This window comes from Arachis stenosperma, chromosome 6 (genome assembly GCF_014773155.1).
Source record: "Arachis stenosperma cultivar V10309 chromosome 6, arast.V10309.gnm1.PFL2, whole genome shotgun sequence".
Lineage (NCBI taxonomy): Eukaryota > Viridiplantae > Streptophyta > Magnoliopsida > Fabales > Fabaceae > Arachis > Arachis stenosperma.
This window is the reverse complement of record NC_080382.1, coordinates 117,027,661-117,038,156: the sequence shown is the minus strand read 5'-3', so window position 1 is coordinate 117,038,156 and position 10,496 is coordinate 117,027,661. Positions and strand designations below refer to the sequence as shown.

At 35.0% G+C, this 10,496-nt stretch overlaps 1 protein-coding gene across 7 annotated transcripts; it reads right to left on the bottom strand.

The window, feature by feature from the left end:
• Positions 1-213: 213 nt before the first annotated feature.
• On the bottom strand, positions 214-9,485 carry LOC130934176 (ribonucleases P/MRP protein subunit POP1). Of its 7 annotated transcripts, XM_057863763.1 has the most exons (14): positions 9,142-9,485; positions 8,537-8,608; positions 7,585-8,017; positions 6,780-6,898; positions 6,197-6,652; positions 5,706-5,802; positions 4,843-4,947; positions 4,501-4,749; positions 2,904-3,022; positions 2,318-2,815; positions 1,982-2,090; positions 1,306-1,862; positions 985-1,152; positions 214-502 (listed from the first exon to the last, which is right to left on the bottom strand). In XM_057863763.1, exons 5-14 carry the CDS (start codon positions 6,649-6,651, stop codon positions 304-306), a joined length of 2,556 nt encoding a protein of 851 aa, XP_057719746.1. In that variant the 5' UTR covers position 6,652; positions 6,780-6,898; positions 7,585-8,017; positions 8,537-8,608; positions 9,142-9,485; the 3' UTR covers positions 214-303. The 7 variants fall into 7 exon arrangements, with proteins under 7 accessions (XP_057719746.1, XP_057719742.1, XP_057719745.1 ...); XM_057863759.1 differs by having other exon boundaries at positions 8,537-9,485; XM_057863762.1 differs by lacking the exon at positions 8,537-8,608.
• Positions 9,486-10,496: the final 1,011 nt, after the last annotated feature.

Below are 10,496 nucleotides of genomic sequence, written 5' to 3'. Positions count from 1 at the left end.
ATTTTTATCCGATATGAAATGGTAAGTCACGATTTCAGCTAATACTTGTCTATCACAATTTTTTTGACACCAAACTCTCTCGTATCAACATATTACATCAAATATTAACCTTAACACGCTTAAAAAAAAAAAGGGAAGAGAGGAGAATAATGGAGAAAAAAAAAGAAAGTAGAAAATAGAGAGATGGTTGTAGTGGTGGGTTAGAGATTGAGATAAGATGAAATTAGAATTTGAAGCTAAATTAAGTTTAAAAAACTGAAGTTTGAAAATTTTAAATAATTTTTTAGAATTTGCATAAACAGTTTACATGAAGTGAGTGTCATTCTCCTGATACTCCAGGACAACAGAGGCAAGAGCAAGTCGATATGCCACAGATCTTAAATTCCTGACAAGCACGTAAATATCCTTCTTCCTCCGCTTGGCCGGCATCTCCTTCCACTGCTCCTCTCTTAAATTTGCAAGTAAAACTGCCTCACAAAATCCCCCTGCTACTAGCCTCTTGCTGCAATCACATAGAACCCAGTAAGCTTCTCTATTCTATACTCAAAGAATATTACGCATTCGGAAACATAAAAACAAAATGTAGGTCATTTGGACAGCATCTGCCCAGTTTTCTGTCCGCTCAACATTAACACTTACCACCCACAATCATAAGCTAGGTGTGGATTGATGGTATGTAAAAGTGGAGTGCAATGGAGCCAAAGGGAATACTGTTTAAATTCCACTCCATTGTTTGGATAAAACATCATTCCATCATAAACGGCAGGAATTGGGAAGAACCACAAATGATCTTTTAATGGAATAGGATGGAATCGATTCCATTACTAACCTTTCCATTCCATCATAACATTAGTAATCCAAACCATGGAAGCCCATCAAATTCTTTTTGGCTCCATTCCATTCCCCTCAATAACAATGATCCAAACATAGCCTTATAGAATAATAGGATGGAGACTACAGTGGAAAAAGATAAGATTACAGAACCTTCCTTGTATGGCAGCGGATGTGACAAAGCCGATAGGCCACCGATGATACTCTTTGGCATTTGAATCATCTGGTACATGCATTTCCCATCTTTTGGAGGAATGATCCTCTTTAAAGTATGATTCTAGAGCAGATTGTGGCAGTTGAAATCCTTCATTTTTCTCAATGCTGCAACATATAGACAATATTTTTCAGATAATGATACTATTTCCCATGATAAAACGTATAGTCATATACTACTATTCCCCAATAAGATACATTTACTTGCCAAATTAACAACAAAAATTACATATTAAAATAGGAATCCACAATGTTAATTACCATGAAGTCAATAAATATGTATCAGATGGGTGTGGTGCACAAATAACTGCTCCCTCTTCGAAAAAACCTTTCTTGAAAGGGCGAAGATGAACTCTTAGGAAACATAACCTATGGTCAGAAATAACAGAATTTTGGCAGCTCCGATTAAGGTTTACTTCACCCTTTATAAACTTGGTGATTTTCTCATCTCCATCTGCAGCATACGGAAACAATGACAGTTGGCCACCTTTGGTTTCATTAAGGAAATTAGTCAGCACAGAACCTGTCCTTGCCACAATTCCATCAAACAAGCTATTCTCAGAGTCGATCTTTTTTGGCAATGAATTCAGATCAGTTAAATCTTCCAGTGTTGAAACATCAGTAGTTTCCACTGCATTAATTTTTCTGTTGAGTGTACTACGAATAATACCCCATGGGGGCAAGATGGGAACTCTCATAGGCCTTTTGGATGGAGGACGTAACTCGGCTTTTTTATCAAATGCAGCAGCTTTAGCTGACATGAAACATGAGTATGCCTTACAATCTGGGAAATCTGAAGGGAAAGCTGGCAATCCCATCTGCATAAAGAAAAAAGCTTTCATGAAAAATCTAATAACTAATAACAAAAAAGACATTTTTTTTTTAAAAAAATCCCCAATATTTTTGGCATGTAAAGTTGAAGGGTGCAACTACTTACTTCATGTGCAATACAGTGCATCTCTTGCAAACCGATTGCATGCGCCCCATTAGAGATGAGAGGAATCCAGAAGGCCTTAACCCAACTTAAGGGAAGTATGATAGAACATCTAGAAGATAACCAGATACAGTTAGTATTTTATTGGTGTGTTGCCACTGACATTTAATTTATGATAACTTTATCCTTTTTATTTTTCCCCTACTTATATATCTTAAAGCAGGTTATCACAAATATCAAGTAAGAGTTTAGAGAATACTGGTAATACCTGATAGTTGACAACTCTTAAGTATCAGAATATATAATCACAAGTCATAAAGAAAGGACTAAAGAAGTTACCCTCTAAACAATTCCTTCCTGTGATGTTTTACAAGCAAAATAGGGCAAGATCTTGAGCATTGCTCCTCTGTCAAAGAGTTTGCCTCCCTGGAATCTACATCATCCAGGCAGTAATGTGTCAAACGTTTGTGGTGTTTCTCACTACAAATCATACTCTCTGACAATGGGGTCCTCAATCGTCTAGATTTAGCATACCAGAGATCGTTATTATGATACTGGTTGTTTTCTAATTTGGACCATGTGGATGAAGCCAAGTCACTAGTCTTCTCCAACTCTTCATGAATAGTTTCTTGTGCGCCGTTAACTGCCTCAGCAGAACTTGGCTCCACTGATGAAACGGTTCCTTTCCCGCACAATTGTCGAGGATCCTTAACATTAAGTGATAAAATTGCAACAGAAGAAAACTTATCCTCATTGTCTGATATGGATGAACTTGTCTTCTGAGAAACGCTGTCTTGTGTAGGCACATGTTCCCATAGACAATGATTATCTGAAATACTGAAAAGGCAGAATGTATAATAAGCCAGTCGAGATCATTCATGAATTATATCGAAGAAATTAATTTTCTATATGTGCAATAACTAACCTTGTAACTGGATGCAACATCTTTTGAAGAATTTGAATCGCTCCTGATCCGATTACCTCCAACTTTGCAAGTTCACCCTCAAGTGAAAAGCAATTAATTGAGATGCCTGTCTTTTCCATCTGAACAATAATAAACAGCAAAACACACAATCTGAACATCAACAAGAAATTACAAGTCAGCTTAAATACAATTTGCAAAGTTCTGTGACATCATGAGCGAAATCAAAACCTTGGCTAAACAACATATAACAAACTTTTCATCTTTATAGCACTATTTTAAAATATTTCATACTAAGAGCCAATCAAACAGAATAATCATAAATTTTTAAAATCTGAGACAAAAATAACCATACTGAACGACTATGTATATATATATATATATATATATATATATATATAAAATATATATATATATAAAAGCATAGCTTTCCAATCTCTCAAAATATCTAAGAGGGAAAGTCCTCTATAAAGATCATGAGCTTTACATCAAATAGATGCTATGCATCCAATCCAATCCCATAAGAAATGTTTGTCAGAAAATTTATCATTAAAAAATGCATTATTATGCTCCAACCAAATAGTCCAAACAGTGGCGTAAATTGCACAGCTCCATATAAAATTTTCCTCTTTTCTAGTACCAAGCCCAACAAATCTAGTCAATAGAAATTTATCAAGAATTACAGGGCACACCCAACATTCCTTAGAGGCTAAACAAACTGTTCCATAAGAAAACAGCCACTGGGCAACGCAAAAACAGATGTGAATTTGTCTGAATTTGCCCCACATATCAAGGGAGAGAGCCTTATGTGGCCTTTGAACCCACAAGAAGTTAAGCACAGCTGTCCATATAAAAGATTTGACCTTACAAGGTGCTTTGGATTTTCAAATAGGTATATCCAAGTAGAAGGAAGTTGTATTGGAGGAACGAGTAAGAAATTGGAAGAAAGATTTACAACTAAAACTAACAGAGTATTCAATAGACCAAATCCTTTTATCAGGGATAGGTGACAAAGAAAAACCATCAAAAGTTCCACAGATTCCCTATCATTAAGGCTACGAAAAAAATGGATGTCCCAAGAGAAAGTGGAGCCTTGTGCAATGTAAAAGGATTACATAGGAGAATTATGCACGGACGATAGAAGATATAGAATGACCATATTTGACCATGAAAAGCTACCAACACATGTATCTTAGAGCTTAAGTAAATCAAAATTTTGTCTATGCCCCAACTATGCTCATAGCAGGAATAAGGTGTCAAGAACATTAACAAGAAGGAATTTGATTAGGAAACAAGGGAACAAAAAATGAAAAAAAAATGGCCCAACATACATGGCTCCCACCTGATGGGGACGTATGCAACTGGAGAGGCTGTTTTTAGAATGTGAAAAGTGTGACCTCCACTTTACAAGGCAACAACCTATGCATGTCTTGCCCTCTTAATGAAAAACAAAACATAGCAGACAACTATGAACAAGAACCAATGGATTTCACTACACTGCTCCCTGTTTCATCTATGTCAAGATACAATTTAAAAAGTTAAAGTAAAAAAATAGATAGCATCATGATGTCCATGGGAGGAGTAAAAGAAGAAACTGAACCTCTTTCTGACATGCAAATTTTAGACTATCGTATCCTTCTTCAAAGGCAGAAGCATGTATCCACACCCAAAGCTGTCTAAATGAAGCACCGAGTTTCATTCTATTTGGGCTTTCATCTGAATCAACATCATGTTTCATTAATTCATCATTGATATCATCCTCTCCACTAATATTTTGTTGGAATGTTGGCCGCCACATATAGGTCACAGGGCCAATTGGCTGAGAAACTGGTGCTTCGACTTGATAAAGCTGTCATGAAACAGAAACAAGATTCAATTTTGGGTTAATTGCATACCCTAAATCAACATAGCTAATACCAGAATCAGCAATAGGATGACTGACCATTGCCATTCCACAAGTGGTACCCGATACTGATTCATCAGAATCTTGAGAAGATGTTTCCGGGAAGGGCACTAGTACCATTCTTAATAGAGAAGCTAATGATTCCTGTAGAAAAGAATCAGCAGGAAACAAAAGTAAAAGTAACTAAACCATTATTTATCTGGGAGCCATGAACCTGCAACTGTTTATGTACTTCACTCAAAAGTTTGAGGGAAATGCTGGATATGGAATCAAGGTTTAAATTGCTGCCACAATGGCGCTGTTCAACATTTCTAAAACCGCAATTGTGGACGCATTGTTCACATCTTACAGAAATTAATAGCCATGTAACCATAATCATGGTTATAACGGCAATGTATCGTATGTAAGCAAATACAAATACGAAGTTAGAAAAGAACTATTCTTTAAATCTAGGGTAAAGTATATTTTTTGTTCCTGAAGTTTGCTAAAAGTTTCAAAAATATCCTAAATTTTATTTTGTTTCAATTTTGTCCCAAAAGTTTTCGATTTGTATCAAATATATCCCTGACTATTGAATTTTAAAAAAATTTAGAACTAATCTAACAATAATGCATGATAAATATGTTTTATTTGCTTATGTTAAAGGTTATTCTTGTGGAGTTATTCCTGAATTGGTCATAATTTTTTTGAAAAATTAGTCGTTGGGTTAAATTTGATAAAAATCGAAAATTTCTAGGACAAAATTTAAACAAAATAAAACTTAGGGGTATTTTTTAAACAAAACAAAACTTAGGGGTATTTTTGAAACTTTTAGCAAACTTCGAGGACAAAAAATATACTTTACCCTTAAATCTTAAAATGAGATAAGTTTATATAATATATACATACATATATATACATACCTCTGGACCTTCCACTTGGACAGCAGTGTAATAGCTTGCATCATGCACAACCACCCCTTGTTTGAGCCTTTTCAAGAGTGCCCTTGAACCTTTTCCTCTGGAAAATATGGACACAAACCTTGTACGTAAGGAAATAGGTTCCCAAAACTCCAATTCCCTAACAAACTGTTAACACCCATTTGAGATTTAAAAAATTAAAAGCAAATTACTTTGACTGTCCAGCATGTATTTACCAAATTGACCACCAATGTCAACTTCTGAGATAAAATTGGTCCATTGGTGTCTTTTGTCAACATCAAATTAGTCCTAACAAGGAATGATTTGATGTCAAACATGACATTAACAGACAGCTTTTTAAGAACTAAATTGATAGGACTTGTATTCTGAAAATAAATAAATAAATGTTTGCTTAAAAGTAAAAGACACCAGTATAACAGGAAATGAACAAGCTTCCGAGTTCCAACAATGGAGCATCATCATAAACGACCTACCTTCCTTGAAGTGCTAGAGGAAGGTAGTAACCCCAGAGTTTTGTCATGGTGAACCGCTTAGTGTGCCAAACATGAGTTCTCAGCCTCTTGGTTCCATCGCCAGAAGTACAAAACCCACTATCCAAGTTCATCTTAAGTTCATATCTCCGGCGCATGCGCCGACTTGGAAGCTTCTTTATCTCATCTTTACCTAAACGTAATTCAACACCACCAGTTTTATTATGTACTGTTCCCAGCTTTTGCCTTTTTCTTCTTGTCCCAGCTTTGCTATTATAAGAACTAGTTCGTCTTCTCTTGTTTCTTTGACTCCTATAATCACCCTTTATTCTGTCCGCTATAACAGATTGAAGACTCTCAAGCTCATAGGCTCTAGATTCTGCAAACTTCTGCACATGGATTTTGCGAGTTGCCATATCTGCTGAGAATTGAGGTCCTTTAGTTCCTTCAGTAACCATCCTAACAAAATAAGTACGAGAAAGGATATCACTTCATGATGAAATTGGTATTAAAGATTCTTTAAACAACAAACAAACAAATAAATAAAAGTTTTGCAGAGAAATAACAAGTGCATCAATGTGTGTACCTTGGGAACAAGGGTGAAACAGTGAAAGGTTTAAAAACTGAAAAACAGCAGAACAGAACTCGAACAAAGGGAAGCAACTGTCACAGTGGTGGCAGGAGCATCAGGGATGCTCGTTTGGGCTATAGAACAAGAAGGGAAAAAAAAGGAAAAAGGGGTTTAGACTTTAGATATATGGTACCATAAAAACATTTACAAAATGAACCTGTGCTCTATGACTTGATATTCACTGAACAGTCCCAAAACTGTTATAGATTCATGTTGCCTATGACCCTAATTTTTTCAGTTATCTGAAAATTTGATTAACAAAAATTCACTTTTATTATTGTATTCAAGGTTCAAAAAACTGGACCAGACATCAAACCAGTCAAATTATATGATCAAAGAGTGTGCATGGGTGGGGTGAAACCAAGTTTGCTTTAATCCAGACCATAGTTACATGAATTCACCAATTAGGTGACGCACCGCATAGCAATTCACCACGTAGGCATACCCGTTCCCATACCGGAATGTATGCATTTCATGTAACTATGATTCAGACCCGGTCCTTAATTTTGACTGGACCAATATTTTAGACTCTTACCAAAAGCCAAACAAATCTCATCCTTTTCGGGTCACAATAAGACCATGTCTAGATCGGGTTTATATCGGGTCTAGATGATTATGCCTAAACTAAAAAAAAATTAAGAGGGCAAAATCCCAATAGCATTTAATTCTACACCAAAGTCTGGAACCTTGAAATCTCCAAATATATTCAATGTTTCTTTTTCAGCTAAGATCAAAAAATAAAAAATTACTGAAGGCCTACCTGCAGGCAGGAGGGGATAGCAGGGAGAGAGCAGAGGAGGCGAGACAGAGGTGCAAGACGGAGATGCAAAGCTGCAATGGAGCTATGAAGTAGTCGAGCAGCGAATGAGATAACTCAAATGAGAAGCTGGAAAGTTGAAATGCATGCGGTTCCTTTTCGGCGTGAAGGTTCGTGGAGGCTGGAGGAAGAAGGGGAAGAAGGGCGGCTGGGATGCTGTGACATAAACCTCTACAACACTACTTACTTGTTTTCAACCAAGCCGCCCCGGTTCAGTTAATAGACCATGTGTGTGTTTGGATTAAAGTTTGTAAACGGAAGTTTGTATAGAATTGATCAAGGTTGTGAGAAACGAACCGGTCAATGAACTGGTTGAGTGACTGGTTCAATGATTCAGAGGTTCAACCGAGGTTCAATCGGGGTTCAACCGGTTTAACTAAATATAAAATAAAATTATTAAAAATTTAATATATAATTTTAAATATTTATTAATGATTTTTAAGCCGATAAAATTTAAAATTTTACAATTTTACCTAATAAATTATCCATAATTTATCATTAAAAGTTCTCAAACATCAAAATTTATAACTAATAAAAATCAAAATACGCATAAATGACAAATCAGAATAAGAAAAATCAGCATAAACAACTCAATCAGAAAAATCAGAATAAACAAAGAAAAATTCCAACATAAACAATGGAGTGAAGCTCTGCACCACAACACCATCAACAACAGATCAGAAAAATAAACAACCAGAATCAACAAATCAGAAAAATCAGCATAAACAATTTAAAATCATAATCATAGCATAAACAACTCAGAATTGATTCCAGCATAAACAATTTGGCGCATTAAGTTGAATTGAATCAAGTCAGTCCATGCTTATTGCTTAATGACTTTCTGTTATTGTAAGTGTTACTCTCATTCATCAATGCAGTTTATTTTATTGTTTACCTCAACTTGGTGAGTCTACTTTTTGTCCATATGATTATCCCCAATGGCTATCTCTTATCAGTATTGCATAATCTAATGCATAAGGTGAGGCAGGCACCATCAATTCATGTTGGAAAACACTAAGCAATGCATGAAAGATGTATAATATAGGATTCCTAGATCATGGAGTCATGACAATTAATCAAATCTTTTACTTTTGAACAATGCAGGCACTTACTCTTTTTGCCACCACTTCCATAAAATTTCCAGCCATAAAGTACAAACTAAATATAGGATGTAGCTTCAACAATAAAAACTCTGTTTTGTGTTTTAAAAAGTGGTGGGCACAAGGAAAACTTTCAAGTAAATATATTCAGCAAGAGAAGCTCTGATTAACATTTAAAATAATGGTATGACTCGAATATATTTATAGTTATATATACAACATAGGTGACAATCTACTAGAACATCAAAGATAATGCTACCATTTTATGCTACCAACCACTGCCTAAGTAAGGTCTTAAACATTCTTCAACAGATGCACTTATTAGATTTTAAACCTTCAATCACTTTGATCCACTCTTCAATTCTGTTTTCTATTTTGCTATTGCTGTTAAATTTCTTACCTTCCTATTCTTGAAAATCCAAACAGAAGCAAGGTTGCGAACAGAGAGAGAGAGAGCGCTCGAACAGAGGAGACGACGACGGCCACAGAGCATCCACACGACGGCGAGGGAGCTTCCCACGAAGACGACACAGCTTCCTAGGACAGCGACGGAGCTTCCTAGGACAGCGACGGAGCTTCCTACGACGGAGCTTCCCAGCGGAGAAGAGTTCCGCGATGACAACGAAACGGGGATGCGGGGGCTGCGGTGACTGCCGAGGCTGCGGGGTGCGGGGCTGGAGAGAGAGGGGGGGGTGCCTAGGGTTCTTTGTTCACTTTTCAGTTTCAGAGAAGAGGAGAGGAGTGGGGCTCGCCTGCGTTGGGGGATTTAGTGTTTTCGTGATTGTCAATATTTTTATTAAAAAAATCTTTTTCTAATAAAAAAAGATTTTTTTATAAATAGCGTATTTGACAAATTTTTAGTACTAAAAATAAAAATATTAAAAAATTAAAAAAATATTTTTTTTGAGAAGCTGAATTTATATCTTTTTTTTAAAAGATCTTTTTTCTTAAAAGAAAGATTTTTTCATCTAATAAATAAACAAAAAAGTACTTTTATATTATTATACTCAAACATAATTGATAAATAAAAAAATCTTTTTGCATGAAATATCAAACATAAAATTACTTTTACTTTTTTATAAGATCTTTTAGTCCTTTATTTTTCTATCGTAGGATTAGGATTTAGAATTTTTAAAATTAATATATATATATATATATAATAAGAGTGTTTTAATCATTTTTTATAAAAAAAATATTAATTTAGACCAACTTAAAATTTGATTCATTATTTTTTCGGTTAAATCAATTTGTCTAGTCTAATTTTGACAAAAATAACATGATTTAATTGATTATATATGTTAAATTTTAATTACTGAAAAATATCTTTAAAAAAAGATTTTTAGGCGTCTTTTTATTTGAGTGGCTCACTTTTTTAAAAACTCACCCAAACAAGTTTTTAGTGTTTTTTTTTTTAAGGGGAGTTCTATAGTATGGATGAAGAAAAATATCTACATGTGTGGATCTTATGTGTCTATCTTGCCTAAGCGGCACACATCTCCTTCTGAAATTTTTCAGTTGATGAGAATAAAGTATGATATTCTACTCTTTAATAGTTTCTCTTTTATATTTGTGAGAGAATATACTTTACTCTCTAAAGTGAAATTTAAACTTTAAAGGATCCAAATTCCACAGAACCTACTGCTTCAACTGAAAAATTTCAGACACGGTAGGAGATATGTGTCGCTTAGGCAAAATAGACACATAAGATCCACACATGTGGATAGAACTTCCTTTTTTTAAAGGTATAAACCGGTA